The 20,207-nt window shown below is 43.1% G+C and overlaps 1 protein-coding gene across 9 annotated transcripts in view; it reads right to left on the reverse strand.

The window, feature by feature from the left end:
• Positions 1 to 2,484: 2,484 nt before the first annotated feature.
• camk2g1 (calcium/calmodulin-dependent protein kinase (CaM kinase) II gamma 1) overlaps positions 2,485 to 20,207 on the reverse strand; it is a 36,398-nt gene continuing 18,675 nt past the window's right edge. The window contains exons 10-23 of one of the 9 annotated variants that reach the window (XM_029456106.1): positions 19,515 to 19,637; positions 19,259 to 19,342; positions 18,422 to 18,464; positions 17,588 to 17,650; positions 14,894 to 14,934; positions 13,809 to 13,892; positions 12,120 to 12,164; positions 11,947 to 11,992; positions 11,648 to 11,728; positions 8,206 to 8,346; positions 6,383 to 6,458; positions 6,039 to 6,133; positions 5,465 to 5,701; positions 2,485 to 5,083 (exon numbers count right to left, since the gene is read on the reverse strand). In XM_029456106.1, coding sequence (XP_029311966.1) covers positions 5,469 to 5,701; positions 6,039 to 6,133; positions 6,383 to 6,458; positions 8,206 to 8,346; positions 11,648 to 11,728; positions 11,947 to 11,992; positions 12,120 to 12,164; positions 13,809 to 13,892; positions 14,894 to 14,934; positions 17,588 to 17,650; positions 18,422 to 18,464; positions 19,259 to 19,342; positions 19,515 to 19,637 — 1,155 coding nt within the window. In that variant the 3' untranslated portion in view covers positions 2,485 to 5,083; positions 5,465 to 5,468. The remainder of the gene's footprint in view (positions 5,084 to 5,464; positions 5,702 to 6,038; positions 6,134 to 6,382; positions 6,459 to 8,205; positions 8,347 to 11,647; positions 11,729 to 11,946; positions 11,993 to 12,119; positions 12,165 to 13,808; positions 13,893 to 14,893; positions 14,935 to 17,587; positions 17,651 to 18,421; positions 18,465 to 19,258; positions 19,343 to 19,514; positions 19,638 to 20,207) is intronic. The other 8 variants (XM_029456107.1, XM_029456108.1, XM_029456109.1 and 5 more) reach the window with 8 other exon arrangements.

Here is a 20,207-nt window from a genome sequence, read left to right on the forward strand (position 1 = left end):
ATTATCTATATCAAAGGTTTTTAAAGTGGGAGGCGGGCCTCCCCAGGGGGCTGCGAGCGGTTTCAGGGGAGGCTCTGTGAATGGAAGTGAAGAAATAGGACATTAGTTATTAGAGTTATCAAAAGAAGATCACATATAATAGCCTAACTGAGCGTGATTTGGTTAAAGAGATCAGACATACAGCAGATTTGGGTTTTCTTTCAGTTTTTCCCACTTTCCCGGAGTTAGAAACTAATAAAAGCTTTAAAAGAGAACTTTTCATATGTATTTGGTGGGGAGGCTTTTCCAAACGGTGACCTACTATACTAGGACTTTTCTATGATATGTTAATGACATACTATACTATGTCTCTGATCAATTTAATCTGATCAACGAAGCATCGATGAATCTGCTGCCAGGCACAGAGACGAAGCCTTAGACAACTGAAGGTTCTGCCTCGAGTGTCTGACATCTTTTTGTGAGGACAGAAGAGACACATTCTGCTCTCAGGACGTGCAAGAAGCACGATGTTGTTCTGGATGTGTTCTGCAGGACGGATACAGTCACAAATATAATAATCTAGTTTTATCTTAAAGTAGTTTTTAGCAACCGCTGGTCAAACAGGAGTTGTTGGGGACGATGTTCACCCACAGATGAATAAATGCTTATTAATAATAATCTTATTTTTATTTCATTTGGTTCAGTCGATATTGGGGATCGACAAGAATGTGATATGTCTCGTCTTGTATGTGGACCCCAGGAAGAATAGTTACTGCGGTTATAACTTATGGGGATCTTAAATAAAGTATGACGTGTTTACGGCAGCAGGACGGTGAATGTGGTCGAGTGTCCTTGTTCATGTCCACCCAGTGCCCATCTTAATAAAACTAGTCCTACGCCGTTTTAAACTCGGACATAAATAACTCCACTATTTGTCTTCCTTTAGACAAAACAAACATCACAGGATATAAAATGGTGCAATGAACATTTAGACACAAAACTGTAAGTGTAGTTTCTGACCGAACTGTCCAAAGAGAAAAAATAGTTCCGGCCTTTGAAAACGAGGATAAATCACATTTGGTAGAAAAACAAAAATAAACACCTGAATTTTCTGTGTGCTACATTTTAAACCTTCTTTTCTAAAACAGGAAGAGCAGGCTACTTGGACAACCCTTCCCTTCGATGTCTCCGCAACAGCAAAAGACAGATTGTCTGTATTTACTGTGAGTCTCGTTTTATAAAAATACATCTCCGTGGTTCTTTTTGAGGACAACAGAAGCTGTTGGTGCGGTGCCCGCTTTGAAATGATTGGAAACATTTGTGTAAACTGAGATGTGAAAAAAAAAAAAAAAAAAAGTGAATTTCTCCTTTTCCTCCTTGAAAAAGGTCAAAAGTAAATTTGGATTCAGGACTCGTTCTGGGTTAGCATCTCTGCTCAGTTTATTGACATGAAAAGTCAGAGGTCAGAGAGCTAACAAGACACATTCTCTCAAGAGTTTCTCCATTTTTATTGCGTCTTTAAGTGCGAGTGTCGAAGTTAACCAACCTGCTGTGAGCGCTCCTCATTAATCACACAGAAAGCAGAGGAAACCAGGGGGAGCTGCCCTACATCCCATGGACACATACACTCAGACTCCATCCTTAAAATAACTGGGACCATCATAAATAACACCACAAAACCTTCTTTAATAAGGCTGCAGCATTACCCAACACTTCAGTCAATGCAGCTAAAATAAGAGCAGTGGAAGAGAACAAAGAATGAAGTGGTGAGAGTGGACGACGCACAGCAGTGATTGTTTTATCCTCTGTGTGTATGTTAATGGCCCTGGAGGATCTGCAGCGTTATTCGGGGATTAATCTGACTTTATGTGATGACAGACGAGTATGGAGGGCAAATATTATGCCAGCTGTGATGCCGGCTGGTGTTCAGAGCATCCAGCCAACCACAGAAACATGGTCCAGTTTCACGTGTGCTTATGTCACTCAAATCGAAACCTTTTTCTTTTAACATCCCGCGTCTGAATGTGCTAAATGTCACTTGAGACAAACTAGTTTCCTGAAATTGGAGGGACTACATGAGCAGATATTCGGCATGACTAATCAATGTTGCAGTGTTACATAATCAGAAACGTGTGTTGCATATCTCTATGACCTCCAAATTTGGTGATTTCAGGTTGAGACTCCGCAGATGAAACACTCAAAATCCAGGCAGAGCGGATCAAAAATGCACAGGCCAAAAAAGGTCTGATGTGTTGTCTTTTTGTGGAGGATTCTTTTCCCCTGGAAAGTATAGATATGTTGCACCAGATAAAGTGTGAGAGACTGTAACAAAAACAGTGTTATAAAGCAAAAACCTGTGTTGGCAGGGTGTTTGGTCTGGAGAGGGAGGGATGCCTTTCCAATAAGGTATTTGCTGGAAAAGGAACAAAAATGTTTTCGTGTGGCGACCACAACTTGTTCTGACATGAAGAGAAAATGAAAATAAACCAGTCGAGAGAGATAAGCCAGTGCTGAAATAGTATTTTTATTAAATACTTTCAAGATCCAAGTTTGAAGAATAACAAAGCTATGATGAAGACCAACTAACACTCAGACAAACACTTGATAGTCGTCAATTCATGGTTGTATTTCATTGTACATCATGATCATGCAAAAAAACTCCAGCATCCATGTGAAGGCTGGGGGAGAAAGCGCAGCCCAATAGTATATCATTACAACGCAGGGAAAACGCTAACATCGAGGGCCTCATACCAAGCTACGGCTCCTGAATTCCTTTTTTAATTTTTTTTTGTAAGTTTTGCGTTTTTTAAATATTTTTCATGTCACCTATTCAACATTCTGGATGGAGAATATTCTTATTTCAAAAGATGCAAATATCATATATTAACACCAGGCTCCATCCTTATTCAGGTAGGTACATGGTAGAAATGCGTAACTGAAACATGCATATAACTAGGTCTCCCGCTCTGGTTCAACAGTGTAGGTCACAAAAACCTGCACACCCACGCCAACTCTCTCTCTGGCTTTCAAAACCCCCCCTCAACTGAGCAGGCACAATTTAAAACCACCTAGAGTAGATTACATTAATAAATAATTTTGTCCCGATCAATCTTGAATCACTCAATCTGTTAATTTGTGTTGTCTTTACTTCCTCCCCTCTTTTCCCTTTTGTTTTTTTTTTTAATTGATTTTTTTCTGTGTGTGAGGGAGAGTGCAGAACTCCAGCTTGGCAGATCGGCAAATTACCAAAGGACAAGTTAACAGGAACAGCGACGACAACGAAAAAACTCAAACCAGTAACACGGGAACAGAGAAACAACAGAGAGGTACAAATAAACATCTCAAGAGCAGGGTCTCGTTGGTACACTGGGGGAGGCAGGGGGGGGGGGGGGAAGGGGGAGGATATCGGAGGGGAGGGTTTAAGATACGACTGTCGCGGATGGATGGAGACAATTAAGCAGCACAGCAAGGGTGGCACCGTGGTCACACAGCAGTGGTGCAGATATGTTACAAAGCCTAAACACACCACCAGGCGTGCGTGTGTGTGTGAGTGCATATGATATAAAGAGACGGCTCACAGCATTGTGGGATCAGGAGTTAAGGACACAATGATGAAGGTCTTTATGTTTAAAAACTCTTTTTGGGAAAAATATTTTCAAATTCTTTTAATTCCCCTTCTGTAAAAACAGTCTTACGGCCACTGGGACAAGAGCTTATAGCCCACCCGAGCGCGTCGATTCATGTTTGTTGTCAATCGAGAGCTCCCGATATTTAATATAAGGAGGAGAATTGAAGCAAATTGATTAATCGGTGAGGAAAGTGTTCCGAAACTAGATCGGGTCACAGAGGTGGTTCCCAGATGCACAGGATGAGTGTCTCTTAGATACATGTACATATATTACACTTTTCTACATATATCTATACATACACTGTATTTACACAGTGATTATAAACAAACCAGGCCCTTGCAGAAAGCAGAGAAAAGGAGTGGGAGGGTTAAAAGAGGGAATGGTTTAAGAGGGCGGGGAAGGATGAATGAGGGAGAGGCGGCGGGCAAACATGCAAAACGCAGACGCCTTTCCCGGCCCGCTCTCTCCCTCCACTGCATACAGACGACAGAAACGTGTTCACACGTTAGCTTTAAAACTTGCACAATTAAAATCCCTCTTTTTAAAAACTCAGCTGCTTGAACAAGGAGCCTTGAATATAGGATCAGTCAGACGAAGAAATTAAAAGGAGTAAAATAAAAAAATAAAAAGGCTCCGGTTATTCACAGGAACGCAAAAGGGAACAGGACGCTAAAAACACAACAAAAACACGTAACCTCAAATCAAACGCCCCACCCCCCACCCCAATCCCACAACAACACGATTTTCCGTTCGGTCGGAAAAACAAGCACACAAACGAAAACACATGAACACATAAAAAGCCTAAAGTTCTACACTTTGGTGCTTTATGTTTTTGATATCAAGTTTCTCTCGTCATCAAGTTCTCTGACTGAGCCGACTTGACTATTTCCCCCTCTAGAATTCAGAGGGGGGAAATCTCCCTTACATCTTTACATCAACGTCCGGGTCATGAGCACAACACTTTCTACCCGGTAATCCCTAGAATGCCAAAATCTCAGCTGCTAACCTCACACTCCCTTCTGCTCCTCCCTTTATCAGATAGTGAATATAAATGCTTGGTTGGGTTTTGGTGGTTTCTGTTACATCTAGTCATAATTTACACAGCATATTCATAACTCATACTCATAAACTGTCACAAGTTCAACTGTAAATCCTCTCCTCACACAGGACGTCTCATCTCGCGCGGGCAGAAAAAAGATGGCTGCCATGGGGAGGGATAGAGGGCAAAGACTCGCCCTCCAATCAGGCGCCAGATGCATGCATCATCCCATGGGGGCGGTGTCTTGTGTTCAGCCGGCCCCCAGCAGGTCAAAGGGGGGACAGGATTGGTTGGTATCGTGGAGAGGGATGCGATCTCGCCCGGCCGGGCTCCTGGCACTAGCCAATCCACGCAGAGGACGTGCCTCTTAAACACGCTCGCTGAAAAAAACTGCCCCCCAAAACACACACTCCAGTAGACTGGAGGCTCAGGACCACTGTGTGTGTGTGGGGGGGGGGGGAGGAAATACATCTGAAAGTCAATTATGGGTCAGTTAAGACAAACATTTCTAACTAATTCATTTTCTAAGGAAAAGATCAAATTATGTATCATAATTAAATTTGATCAGTGTAGCTGGTGGAGCAGTAATAGAAGTTAAAGTGGCAATAGACAACTTGCTTTAATTTATACTCCATCAGTGTTTAGATCGGTTAACTACAAGCCTTGCTTTCACAATGCAATTCTGTCGGCTTCAGGTACAATGTGGCGGGAAAATTAAAGCTCGATTTACAGGACAGCGCTGTGGAGAAAGAGTTTTACACTTTAAGATTAGCTCCATTTGTTTGAAGCTATACGTGTGTGTGTGTGAGGCGAGTACCTGATCACTGTAGTGGTGCGGCAGGCGCTCCCGAGCAGTGGAAGTGGACGTTCAGCCACTTGCTTTCGCGGCGATGCCACACCCTGGTCTCCTCTGATTGGCTGGAACGAGGGCGGCCCGTGGTGTCCACAAACTGCGTGAGACGAATGTAAGCGATGCACGCGGCATCCTCGCCGATCAGGTGCACGTGTGGGTTGAGCAGAGTGGTGTGCACAGGCTTGCTGTTCTTGCTCAGCACTGGGCGACACAAAACAGAAACATGTATGAAGACAGCTTTAGTTGTTTTTTGTGCTTCTTTTCTGTAAGTTAAGGGTCCTTGGTTTGTATAAAAAGTACCTCAAATTAAATGTATTATTAATATAATTACTACTATTAAGTAGTGGCTGCTCATGACTGCTAAATGGGAGTCTTCAAACGTAACGAAGGAGCGTCTGTTGAAGTACATGGGATTTATTGTTTTTGTATTTTCTTTACCGTGTTATCGACAATCAACTACTACATTTCTGGTATCGTTACGTCCCTAATAGGAGTGACATTTGTGTGTGTGTGTGTGTGTGTGTGTGAGAAGACTCACAGTTTTCAAAGTAAAACTTGTGAAAGTCCATGCCTTCCACCAGGTTCCCCAGGGCCTCGGGTTCAAAAGAGGTGAGTCCGGGATCACAAATCCTCCTGAGAAGGAAACAGAGATGGGTTAGAAAGTGCGAGTGGGTGAAAAGACATTAAGAGACATAAGAACAAAGAAGCTCGAGAAAACAAAGCGCAAAAATAAAGACCAATGAATCCTGTTCCAATAGAACCTAAATGCAGCTTCTCGCAGAAAAGCACCGATTCATCCGCCACTTTGTTAAATGTACTCGCAGTAGTACTCGCAGTAGTACTCGCAGTAGTACTCGCAGTAGTACTCGCAGTAGTACTCACGTGTAAGCATCGAAATCTCCATTGTTGATCGCTTCAATCAGCTGCTCCGTTATCTTGATGATCTCCTGTTTACGAGCTACAGAAAGAACAAGAGACAGACGGACGGAGGGTAAATGGTGAGAAGCCAGTTCGAAGGTGAGACAACATTTAAGTATGTGCTGGTTTTGCTTGATGACATTTTGTCTCATCACTTCCAGCTCCTGCCTCCTTCCCTTCAGGCTCTCCGTCTGTGGCTACAGCTCGACGCTCCTCTTTAACCTCATCACTGTCTGAAGCAGCTTCCCAACGGCAGCTCGACCTCATCACTGTCTGTCGCGCTGCTTCTCACCTTCTGCGCGACACAGAAACTGACTAAACGCTACTCTCTGCTGTGTGAGCGCACGCCGACGCCAAAACAGAAACAGAAAAGATCCTGCTCGTAAACAACACACGCTTAGTTTGACTAAATAATAAATAAATAAACTTGACTCCAAGAAATACTTACAAGCTTTTTCTGGAGCTTTCAAAAAACACATTTCCTGTCATCACATGACCAATGTTTAATACTTGATTGATACTCGTTGACAACTCTATCCACTGAGGTGCGACTGAAAGCTCCAGAAGTTATAGTAAGTGGACCTTGAGTTCATATTGCGTTATATTTACGGCTGCCTCTGCCCCGGTTTACCAATAAATAAATAAATCATTTTCTTTATTGACATTATAAACTGTGACGTCTCACATTACTCTCTCGCACCAAACAGTCGACCCTTAAATCTACTGTTTTTGGGAGTAGGATTATGATACCTGGGTAACCTTTCCACACATTAAAAACAATCAATGAATCCACATGAAAGCTTTCAACATTACACAACTGGCCCTTCTAGAAAAAGAGTAGGCTTGTGATATTCTTTATTTTTCTTCTAGTCAACAATTACCATCAAAAGACCAAAACCAATAATGAACTGATACCAAACATTCCTCTGAGCCACTGTTGTCCAAAGACTTAAAAACAAATGAATGAACGTGGTACTGTAGTTTATTTTTGACTCTCACATACACCAAACCTTGAATATACGCTAGTGCACCAAATGTGTATTAATAGGCTGCTGAAAATAGTCCCCAACAAATGCACCATGTACTCCTTTTTACTCCTGTATTCTGAAGTGCCCAGCTGATGGGGGACATCACTTTGCTTTTAAAAAAAAGATTTTATATATCTGTGACCCAGCTTTTGAGATTTACGTCCTCATTGTCGCGTTGTATCACAGACAGCGTAGGGAAGTCAAATATCTAGAGGCCGACTGAAACATTGTTCGCAAAAAATACCAAGAAAACCCGGCATGAAGGTCTTCTTCAGAGTCTTAGGATTACACCAGAGTTGTTTTTAAAAAATAAAAAATAAACTTGTTGGTGTGCAGTAGGGCTTCCTCCCAAAACATTTGAGCTACACCATTGTTGGTTATTGTCTTTTGATGGGACCATAAGAAAGACCAGTCTTATTCTTTCACAAGTCATTTCAGTTTTTTTGACCCAATATAAATGCTCCCTTTAAGACCTGAAAATGTATCAAACAAACGGTTATTGATCCGACACATGTGGAGTTATTCGCCTCATTTTAAAAAACAGGAAAATATGATCTGGAAAGAAGTAAAAACCTTTTGAGATTGTCAGAATGTAACACCTGACCAAATGACTCGTTATGATGGACGTCATCTGCAGGCTGCTTTCTTCATTCCTGAGAAAGCTGCCATTCCAGACATGCAAGGTTTTAGTGTGCAACAGCTACAAGTGAGTAGACGGCAAGGAAAGCTGATGTCAGTTAGTCAAGACTGTGTTCTTACTCTGCTTAGTGATGCCTATAGCAGCGACAGTGTTGCTCCCTAGTGGAGCGGCAGGCATGGAGGACTGTGAGAGCTCAGAGTCAAGGCAGGAGCTGTTGCCCGTGCTGTTCCATGCCATGCGCTTTACGTCATGCGGTGGAACTGAAACAAACAACGGATGGTCAACAGACACAAAACACATGGACGGATGACGCCATGACAAAAACGTACATGTGATCATCCACACACACACACACACACACACACACACAGAGGCTCATGCAGTAAATCAAGTGGCAAAAATGAACAAGAGACAAAAGCTTCAGTAAAGATTTGTGAGAAATAAACACTAATAGGCCTTTTCCATACACATGTGCTGACTTTGCTTGAGTCGGCGTCTCAGCGGAGCACGGCAGGGATTTGAATCTCCATTACAACAGGGCTGCCCGCATGCGGGCGTGTCTTTAACCGATAACGTGCTCGTCTTGAGTCGAAGGCGTTTAAAAGCAGCGGGTGAATACATGGCTGTGACTTGAGGCCAAAAACGGTGGATGAACACATTTAAGGGAACTTAAATGCTTCACAATAAAAGTAATTTCTTATCGTGTTATTTAAAAGCTTTTTATTATGACGCAGCAAAATCAGGAAACGTTGGGTTCTCATCAGCAGTTACACGACTCCTATAGTAGGCTGGGAATCTTTCGGTATATTACGAACAAAATAGATTCGATTCCAGTACATAGTGTGCTAATTTCAGGAACGACTCTAGTCCACGATCTTAGGCTAGCTTCCTATTAATAACACTGTAAAACTGGACTTTTGTGTGATTCTTCAACAAATCACACAATAACGCTCGACACAACTTTGACTTGGTGTGTAGGATTACTGTCCATCAGAATCTTAGAGTCTCTGCTGAAAGCGAACACGATCAGTAACATAAAGCAGCTATCTGAAAGTACAAACAGGGACGCAGGAACTCAACTTCTAGACTACAGAGATTTAAATAGACGCTATATGACTCTCTGGTCTCCTGCACAGACACGAGTCGAGTTTGTTTGAGGGGGAGAAGGGGTGTCGTCACAGGTTGGCCGCGGCCGGGGAGAAGTCACCACAATCCGCCTGGAGGGGGGTCGGGCACGACGGTCCATCTCGGACGTGACTCGGCACAACTTGGCGGGTTTAAACTGGTAATGGAAACGCAAATCAATGCGGCATGGTTTGACTTGGCGCAGCCAAAAGTGACAATGTAAAGTTTGTGTGGGTTTATGACAGGCATGCAGATGAGTAACATGGGGACCGGAAGGCAGCTGGAAGCGAGATCAGTACAGCTCTGGTTGTGATGCTGTGTGATGTGGAAGTATTTAACTGCCTGCTCTCATCACATCAACTCTACTCTTAACGCTCGTATACATTAACAAAGCCTCGTCTGATGAGCTGCAGCTCCCAGCAGAGAGAGAGAGAGGATAGAAGCCATTGTTTGCTATTAGCTCATGTTATGCCTGTGAAGGAAACTTGGCATGTTTAGGAAGGAAGTTGGGAGTGGGGGGGAAGGACACAGGAAAGGAGGAAAAAGGAGATCAGACTGTTCCTTTATTGCAGACGTGTCTGACAAGAGCAAGAGGACAAGAGGTCAAGAGACGAGAGGAGGGATTAGAGTCGAGAGGGGGAAAGAGGCGAGATAACGACAAGAGAAGAAGGGTGCATTAGAGAGGAATGGAGAATAAATTAGAGGGAAGATTAAAGAAAAGACAGAGAAAAAAAGCCTCAGAGTAAAAGGAGGAATGGAGGAGAAAATGCAAGGACAAAGAGGAACCTGATGCTCTATGGTGTACATGGTTCCAGTAAAGTCAGCCTGTCAGATTGGGAGGCCGGCTTAGGACACACAGCTGCAAGGTAAGCAAGGCTTCCTCCAGCTGGAGCTGTCACATCAGGAGGACAAGGGGATAGATGCAGTGATCACCAAGAAACACCCACACACCCACATACACACCCACACACACACACATTTCAGGGTTCCCACAGTGGCCACGATATAGAAATCCTTTAAAATGAGTCCCTGCTGTTTTTTGTATTAAAGTTTGTTTGCACAGTGACGTTAAGGTGGAGGGGCAGTTCAGGTGCAGTCTTGCTCTTAATAAAAGCAAGCACACAAACATATTACAGTATTAATGGATCAGAGTGAAAAACAAGTTGTAAAATGCATCCCTGGTAAACAAATATGCAGATTTATTACAGCTTATTTGTTGTAGTTTTGGTCTCTTGGTTGTGATAACATTGCACTCAAAGTAATTGAAGATCAAAGAACGTGACGGATCCAAATGAAATACTATATTGTCGATGGCCGTTACATTCAAAAAGGCTGCAGGTTCAGATTTTAGTGCCACAGCAGAGCTCAATTTACAAAATCACATTAATCTATTGCTAACTGCGTTGATGGTTGTTTAGTTGAAAACGTTTTATTTTCAACTCATTGCATACTGTTGTATATCAATATCAATGTACTGTTCGTGTACAAATGAGTTGCAGTGCATCTCTAATTACTTTGGTCAGTAAAGATACATATTGCTCACCAGGGAGGGAGGGAGGGAGGGAGGGAGGGCCCCCCCCCCCCCCCCCCTCTAGTTCAATTATCTCATTTTGTGACATTTCTAGTTAAATGGGTGTCTTGCTGCTTTAATGCTTCCTAATTTTGCAATGAATTAATGAAATGGATTCTTAAATTATTTTGTTAATAAATGATTAATTAAATAATATAGTTGGCATTAGTAATTAAAATAAAAACGTTTCAGAGTGACACTATGCGTTATAGAGGGGATTTTGCCCAGATATGAACACAGGTGTGCCTTGAGATTTTGGCTTGGTCTTTGGGGTGCCTTGGCCACCAAATGTTTGAACCACTGATTTAGATCATCAAAACCACTTTTCTTTTGGCAGTGAGTGAATCTAAAATGCTGCCAATAATCATACAATAAGTACTGTAAAAGAAAGGCAAACTGTGATTGATGTTTGTAACGGACATCATTGTTTTACTGCCAACCTTTGATTCTCTTCTGAATAAGTTTTGACCTTTTTGACCTTCAAATGTGATTTAATTATTTGTATATGTTATTAACTGTATCTAAAGAAATAACCAGCTAACTGTGAATAAGCCGCAGCAGTTAGCTTGGTGAATACGATGTGATATTACGAATTGGAATGATTCTGGATGTCTGGATTTCCCTAAATGTAGTATTAAAAACGTACAAATTAATATTCCACAAATTCCAAAACCAGTGGGAACCCTCAAAAGTAGCTTGGTGGATCAGAGTGAGGGGGCTCAAAGATGTAAGATTGCCAGTGACTACAAATAAGCCAGGGTGGGAGTGGGGGGGGGGGGGGGGGGGGTGGGTGGTTGAGTGGGTGGGGGTGTTAGGTCCTTGCCAGTGGCGACCATAAAGCTTCTGGTTGCCATGGATAAACTTACTGGCAGGTGAGTTTTGAGGTGAGGGCAGAAGTGGGGGCATCTCCTCTGTGGCGCTGCTCTGACTCAGCGCCGAACTGTCCGCTAGAACACACACACAAAACGCAGCCAGACACACGATAAATACATACGTACACACGCCACAGGCAGACAGTCAAGAGTGTGAGAGACACGTGTTGTATCTCAGCACACCTGCCAGTCACTACAGTCAAATACACACACTTCACTAGATGGGAGACAGAGAAAGAGAGAGTGGATAAGAACAGGAAAAGGGGACTCAAACACTTGTGTACCCTTCCTACCTTTCATTTCTTCCTCGTCGTTGGTCGCGTTGCTGTCTGTGGATCCCTGGAGAGCAGACAGACAAATAGAAAGACACTGAAATTAACACAACCAGCTTAAAAAAAAAAAAAAAGGTCCAACAGGGCTGAGAGTGGAGCCGCATGGTGATGCTCAGATGACACAAACGACTCACCTTAACTCCATCAGGAGGGTTGTGCACCACTGTGTTCTGAGATTCCTGCGATGCAAAAACAGAACATTCAGTCAAACGCGTCAGAATCCTGAATCAGTGCCTCCCAACTGGGTTTAAAAAAAAGGGACAGTTTACGACAAAATAAAATATACACTTTGTTTTGGTGCGAGTCACAGAGCGATTGAGATATTCGATGTAGAGATGTCTGTCTGCTCGCAAATATAATAGAACTAGATGTCACTCTGCTTGTGGTGTTTAAAGAGCATGAATGGTAAAACAGGTAAAGAGGAAAAATATGCATTTGAACTGTCCCTTTAAACTTGGCTCCGTACTCACGCCTCAGCCATGGGGTCCTAACACTACATCTCCTTCCTAGTGTCAAGAACACTTATGACTAGGGCCTCGGTTTACGTTAAACTACACAAAACAAATGTCAGAAAATAGTGAAAAAATCCAAAGGTAGAATTTCCTAAAAGGCCAAGTCGTTTCTGTAGTGTCACCAACAGTCTGAAAGATATTAAAGTTTACCATCATAGCAGATGGACAATGCAAATATCCACATTTGAGAAGCTGGAACCAGGTTTGTTTTTGTCCTTTTTAAAAACTGACTGACTATAGTTAATTGATAATCAAGATTTTAGCAGATTAAGTTTCTGTTGATTGACTTTTATCAGAATCGTATGGAGATGATATTATCATACCGGGCTAATGTTTTGCAAAATTCTCTAAGCTATATTTATGGAATTATGTAGAAAAAATAGACATAAAAGCTAAGAAAATACTTTGATTTACAGCAGTTTCTATTTTACACCGGGGAAAAGCTTTTATCTAGGGCTGCAACTAACAATTTATCCAATAATCTACCAATTGTTTCCTAGTCATGACATACAAAAGCTTTTCTTAAAATATTCCAATTTAATATTCTGTGCATTTCAGCCGTATCGCCGTACTTTGGATTCCTGCACCACCAGTTGAGAAGCACTACCATAGCAGACCAGACAGTGCATTATGTAACCACACCGGTGCAATATGTAATGCATGCCAGTAAAGCTTCTTAAAATCACAACATGCTAATACTGGATGAGAGCACGATGATGAGAGTGTGGCAGTATGGAAAGGATGTCAATGGGGATGTTAATGATGAGAAATAGGTTAGAGTTAGAGACATGGTTGGATGTTGGGATAGATGGTTGTAAGGCCGTGTTGAGTTTAGTGAGAAAGTTACGGGACGGTTGGTTTCCTTTGGGGGGTGGATACAGGATAGGGATACGTTATACTTAGACGTCAACTAATCCAGGACTCTGTGCTGCCATTTAAGAGGCATATAATCATATAAAGTTCATGCTGATTAAAAAAAAAAAAAAAAAAAAAGGTGCACGTGTGCAGCCTGAGATTCAAAGTAATGATGAGTATTTTCAATAATTAGCAAGAAGTTCGATAGATTTACAATTGAGGAACACATGTGCACCTTGGGGGTTAAAATGGCCAGAGAATGGGTGCTGCTGGGACAGAGGGGATGTTACGGTGCAACACCTCCTGGGTGGGAGATGAAAGATGACAAGCAGCATCTATGACGATGGAGGCACAACGGTCTACTATGCAACTACTGGGAGGGGGAGTGGGGGGGGGGGGGGGGGGGGGAGTAGGGGTTAAGATGCGGGAACTGATATTGCGGCGGCCCTACTGTACCATCTGGGCGTTGGTTGCCATGTTGGTGTCTTTCAGGGCATTGATGGCGCTCACTATACTGTTCTTACTGTTGTTGGTAGAAGGCTGGGACGAGAACGCAAACACTCAAAGTGAACAAATACGTTTACACACACGCACACATACACATTACAATTCTGCGCCTTTTAGGGAATGGGGCTAATGTTGGTCGTGGCTCCCGGGCTGTTGAGAGCTAACAGGGTAAATGAGAGGGTGAGTGGCACAGAATGGCCTCTAGATCATCCTTTTAACTGCCTCACTAACTCTCTATGCCTCCGCCACTTAACTGCACAGAGAGACCCCTGGGGGCAGAGGAGAAATAGAGGGAGGCAGGAGGCAAGAGGAGGAGAGGGGAGGGAGACGCTTAATAGCGGCAGAGAATGATGGAGACTGCTCGGAAAAGAGAGCAGCAAACCTCTGACTGACACAGACTAAAAAGGTGAAGGAATAAAACCAACATAGAAAGAAACTGACTGATAATTAGACACAAAAATGTGACTGAAACAAAAAATATCTCAAATATGGAGAATAATCCCCTATAGCAGGGGTCTTCAACGTTTTTCAGGCCAAGGACCCTTAAACAGGTGTAGCATGGAGCAGGGACCCCCTATATTTTGGATGGTATTCAACCGGGGGTGGGGTGGGGGGGGGGGGGGGGGTGTTGCTGTCGGAGTTCTGTGTGAGGGGGGGTGCTGTCGAAGTACTGTACAAGGGGGGGTGCTGTGCAAAGGGGGGGTGCTGTGCAAAGAAAAGTATTCTTTTTTTTTGCTTTATCAACAAACTATTTTGCGACCCCCTGCAGTACCTCCGCTCCCCCTGCTGAAGACGTATGCCCTATGGAAATGAACGGGGAATTTGAGCCAAAAAAGAAAAGAAAAAAATAACTCTGGAAAAACAATTATTACTGTATGAAGAAAATATTCCTCAACATAATACGAGGAGAAAGTGAGCGGTGAGTGGGTACAGGAAAAGAACAGAAGGCAAAAAAGGGGGTCAGTTAATAGAGGGGAGACAGGACACAGTGTAGTGGAACAAAAGAGGGCAGAGAGCTGGCGAGACAACCTTACCTTAGCAGAATCTGACTTCTTGTTGAGCAAACTTTTGCATGCTGTAAAAAAATACAATAAAATGAGGACAGAATGGGAGAGAAACAAGTACATGTTCAACTGTTGACAACAGCGTCCGTGCCAATCCCCACAGCTCTGTTACAGCTTTTATAGAAATGTGCAACTTGAGGAAAAACCTGGATCTACGATTGGTCATATCTATGAAACCACTGAGCTTTTACGGCAAAGTAAGTCTACATGTTGCCAAAGAATAACATGCATTTAATGGATTTCTTATGGATTTCTTGGGTATTTCTCTCTTCCCCCCCCCCCCCGGCTGTTGCTACACTCTGCAAAACCCATTTGCATCATAATCCATTCATTGCCATCTGGAAAAAAAAAGAGAAACCTGAGAGCAAAGTAAACTTCCTAAATCCATTTCCTGTCTGTAAGACCCCAGCAGAATTAAAGAGAGTGATGGTCACTCTGCTGCCAGGACTGACGGCGATGAGCTAGGTTAATGTAAATCATTGATTTCCTTTAAGGGCCCCAGTCACTTTCCCTCTCAGTCTAAAGCTCTCAACTGTCGGCCGCTTCCTTTACTCTAATTCTCTACTGAAACACAGGTTCCATAAAATCTTGCGTTTCTTACCTTCCATTAAGAAGTGGGAGAGGAAAGAGGGGGAGAGGGGAGGGTTAAAAAAAAAGAGGGCTTAGTATTTCAATACATGAGTGGAGATAAGGGGCACAGCATTTAGAGCAGCAAACATCATCATGTGACAACTCATGCTCCTTAATCTCCGTTATTTCGTCGATATGCAGTTTATATCTTGACCTGGCCATGCAGCAACCAAAGAAAAAAAAATATATAAAAAATAAGTTTTTATTCCTTAACCAGGGAAAGGAGAGCTGTTCAGAGCACAAACATCTGCTCTTAATTCGGCTAAATATTTGACTAAACAGCCGTTGGGGTGCCAATTGTGACAGCATGGGAGCACAACGTTCATGTGCTCTCTAAATCTGTCCTTCCATCCTTGAGAAAACAATCACCAATTTCACATGACAGGATGGGAAGGGTAAAGTCAAGACGACCCACAGTAGGAGGGATGCTCCACTCGAGCAGCATACCAGCTTGATTATGAACATGGAAGGACGGATTAGAGAGCATCTGAAGTTGGATCTCCCGGGAACATTTTAAAGGATATAACCACAAAAGCACACCCACATGCAAAAGGCTGCAATGCAAACGCCTTTCTAGAAACATACAGAAATACTTCAAAAAGCAGAATTATGTCACATTTTGCTATAATGTCATTAAAGAGAGAACATCATGAGGCAAGCCTTGCTTCAGCCATAATCTACAGAGATGCGCAAGGAAGCAGTTATAGTTTATATACATTTAAAGATTAAAAAGGAGAAGAGTTGAGGAGTTCAATCTGGAGTGATGATGTCACACATGAGATTCATGAAAACTTACAAAACTTGGTCCAGTCTCAGTGAGGAAGCCCGCATTCGGAGGGCTCTAGCTGACAATCAAACCACCACAAGCACCCCGAATCTCAGCACAGCAGTCACACATACCAGGAGTAACAGAAGGTTTCTCCACTGACATCTCCCTTTTTTAAATGTTACCTTTATCCTACCTACACACAGATCCTAGTTGCCTATAGAGAAATTTAAGTACACTGTAGAGCAAAGAAGATTTTCCCGTCTGAATAAAGGTGACAGGAAATCCAGTCTGCTCCACACTGTTTTAAAGTATTCATCCATGGAGCCACCATCGGAATCGCCGACCTTTACCACCCGTCCCCACCCAGCAGGATGAGAGCTGAGCCTGATTTTAGTACTTTCAAAACCAAAGCAATCCTTCCCTCCGTTCACGAAGAATGACGTCAATATGTCACTGGGCATTGGACAAACGTTGGCTTGTGGCATTCCTTCGGGGAGGCACAGAGTTGTTTTTGAAAGTACTGAAACAGACCTCAGGAGGGGGAGAAGAGACATGGGATGCCTTTCATCTCGAGGGATTCATCAGAAAGGCTGCACAATGGTGATGGTTTCAACAGTTGGCTCCGGTAGCAGCAGAAGCAACGGCAGCACTCCCATCCTCCGTCTCAGTCTAAATCTCTCTCTCCCAGCTTCTCAACATCCGCCTTTTCCCCTCCCCACCAGACCCAGGTGCGACGATGGCAGCACGCCAACCCAGCTCTTGCCGGCCCCCTGCAGTGTCAGTTCCCTGCCCCAGAAATACATGCCCCTCCTCATCCCCTGCCCGCCCTGTGCCCATCCTTACAGCACCCGGCTGGGGGAGAGCACAGGGGCAGCTGGAAGTCAGGATGGAGCTTGCTAGATGTGACGACGTAACTAATTTGGGCGATGAAATGGGGTTTAAAAAGGTCAAAGCTGAGTGGTGATGAGGTGTAAATGTAAAAAGGGAGAACTGAATCGATTACCATTAAGTGACGCTGATGTACATGTGGATAAAATGTGATATTTTTGCATTACAGCAAAGATAACACACATCTATAAAAGACTCTAAAAATTGACGAAATGTGTGCGAGTATGCATGCACGTGTGTGAGAATGTCGATGAAGATGCTTGCAAAGGCTGCATGCGGGAGTTTGGGGGTGGAAACGGGGTCCCACCCTGTACTATGAACCAAAGAAGTAAGCTGTGTGTGGAGAGGAAGTGGATGGGCGTGTCTCTGGGACGTACCTTCCTGAGCCAGTGAGGCCGTGGAGGAGGCGGCAGCAGCAGAGTTGGTATGCTGCCGGCCCACTATTGGACAGAAATGCTACAGTTGGGTGGGCTACACAAGTTAAGCAGATCTATCTCACGCTGTTCAATCGTGGGCCTAGAAAGCTACAGGGCGTGCTGGCTGCAGCCCAGACACATCACAAGGTTTGATAGAAATGGGCTAAAGCAAAGACGTGCACCCCTGTGGTTTCCTAGGCCCAGGGTTGAAATCATTAGCCATCGACTGGCCAATTACCTAGAGGCTGAGAACAAAGATTCAAGGAAAAACAAATCACTCTCAGCAGACTCAAGTAAAAACACAGAATCTTAGCAGTCACCTTGCCCCCAACATATAAATCTTATATAAGACTAGGCTTCTCTTTCTCAAACATGCAAACGCTCCACGGGCAGCAGAAAAGAAGGACACACACATACACGTACATGTACACACAATCACACAGGGAGAGATACATTAGCATGAACATAACTGGCACAATTATAATCTTGTACATGAAAGAATATCACATATTAGTCGGCTCACATAAGTCAGGATAAAATGCTATTATTATTATTATAATCATTATCAATACATTGTTTCTACCAGTACTCAAAGTAATTACATGTTTCAAAAATCAGTTTTAATGTTGTAAGCAAGTGTGCAAACACAACAACATATTGTTATTTTGAGGATGAGTGGGTGAGTGTGTGTGTGTGTGTGTTGAGGGGGTTAAAAGAGGTGCAGAGGACTCTATCCACTCTCCTTCCGCCTCTCCCTCTGCATGTGCGGAGGCGGAGGGCGAAGGGCACACCCACCTGAGAAGTTTCTGGACACCAGCATGGTGGTGAGAATGGCTCCCTGGAGGAGGAAAGGAAGGAGGAGAGAGAAGTGAGGGAGGTATAATGAGTGCAAGGAGGGTTTATTTTATTTTATTTAACAGGATTTCAGTTTTTCCTTCACCGCTCCATTTTCATCTCTAAATGGCAGAGTAATATTTTTATCTTTATGCTTTTTTAACAGCGGTGCCTTCATCAAAGGGCAGTTCTTTTCAACAGCTAAATCCAGTCAAGGCTGAGTCTTCGTTTGTTCTGTCATTTCATACATTGTGTTATTGGTGAGATACTCTGGTAACTGCAAGACTTCACATCTCCAAGTCCCATTACATATTCTTCTATGCAAATGGATTGAACTGATGTGACAAAAAAAGAACAGCTGCTACTTGATTCATTAGTTTGCATGCTCGGCTGTGAATGCAAACTACAGCAACTGGAGCTGCCATCGTTTGAATGTTTCAATATCGCTAACGATACACACGTTTCTGTACCCATGTCAAAGCAAACATTTTCTTTGGAGTAGTATCAATTTATTTTCGACAAAAATGTAGAAATCTGTAAATCTTTACTTGAATAAAATAGTCCAACATTGGTGCAAATGAATTTAAAAATCAGGAACTAACAGATCAAATAAATGTAATGTCAGCTTTTAGTACTTGACATTGTTTGATACTCAATGCTAGGGTACCAAAAAGAAAGCCCAATAAGTAGGGAGTCTAATTTCTATACGTACTTTGTACAAGAGCGAAAGACGTGGCAGCGCATAATCAAGGAGATCTAACAACCGAAAGGTGGCAAATCAAAGTTTAAGATGAGTACCTTAAGTTTTCGACGAGCGTTGAACTTGCGGAGACACTCGACAGTTTCCTGTCTGTGCATCATGGATGCCACTGTAGAACGGTGCTGCAGGAGGACACAAACAAAGAATTAAACTCATAACAAACTCCGTATTTGTGTGAATCTGTTTGCACAGAATTAGAGCTATTTGAAGGTTATAATACAAGTTCCAGATCTACTTATGCACACCTATTTGTATAATCCTGTGCAATTACATGTGAATCATGTGAATACTTACGCAGACCCAGGGGTGTTTGAGGGCCTGTTCGGCAGTGATTCTCTTGGCTGGGTTAATGGTCAACATCTGGTTGATCAGGTTCTTTGCCTCTGGAGTCACTGTGTCCCACTCTGGGGATGGGAACTGGGACAAATTGAGAAAGTGGGTGCGACAGTTGGAAAGGAAGGAAGGAAGGAAAGCGAATTGGAAACAATACAGATTTCCTGAAGGATTGTAAGGAGTCTGCATGTTTCTGGCTAATCCACACCATCTGGGCACCAAGTCTTCAGTTGATTTATGAATCTGCAAATGTTCTTTTTAACACACATCGTGCTTTTAGGTGCAGTTCTTTAAAAAAAAACATTTGAATAACAGTAAATTCCCAACACACAGGCTGCCTGAGACTTCCCCAGTCTCTATGGAAACGGCAATGTGACTTTATTATCCACAGAGAGGGGGTATCCTCCTTTCTGTCTCTCTCTCTCAGTGTCTCTGCCTCTCTTATACGGTCTCTCTCACACCGTCTCTCTGTCCCTCTCAGTGTGAGAGACACTGTATCCGATCACACCGTCTCTCTGTCTCTGCAATGCGTCAGGGAGACCCTGATAGGATCAATAGCTTTGGACCTGCTCTCAATTGGACACTATTAAACATTCAAAGACTGCTTAGCACTCCCCTGCACTGCACCCTTCACAAGAGTACACACCCAACACA

Source organism: Cottoperca gobio, chromosome 19 (genome assembly GCF_900634415.1).
Source record: "Cottoperca gobio chromosome 19, fCotGob3.1, whole genome shotgun sequence".
In the NCBI taxonomy this organism is placed as follows: Eukaryota; Metazoa; Chordata; class Actinopteri; order Perciformes; family Bovichtidae; genus Cottoperca; species Cottoperca gobio.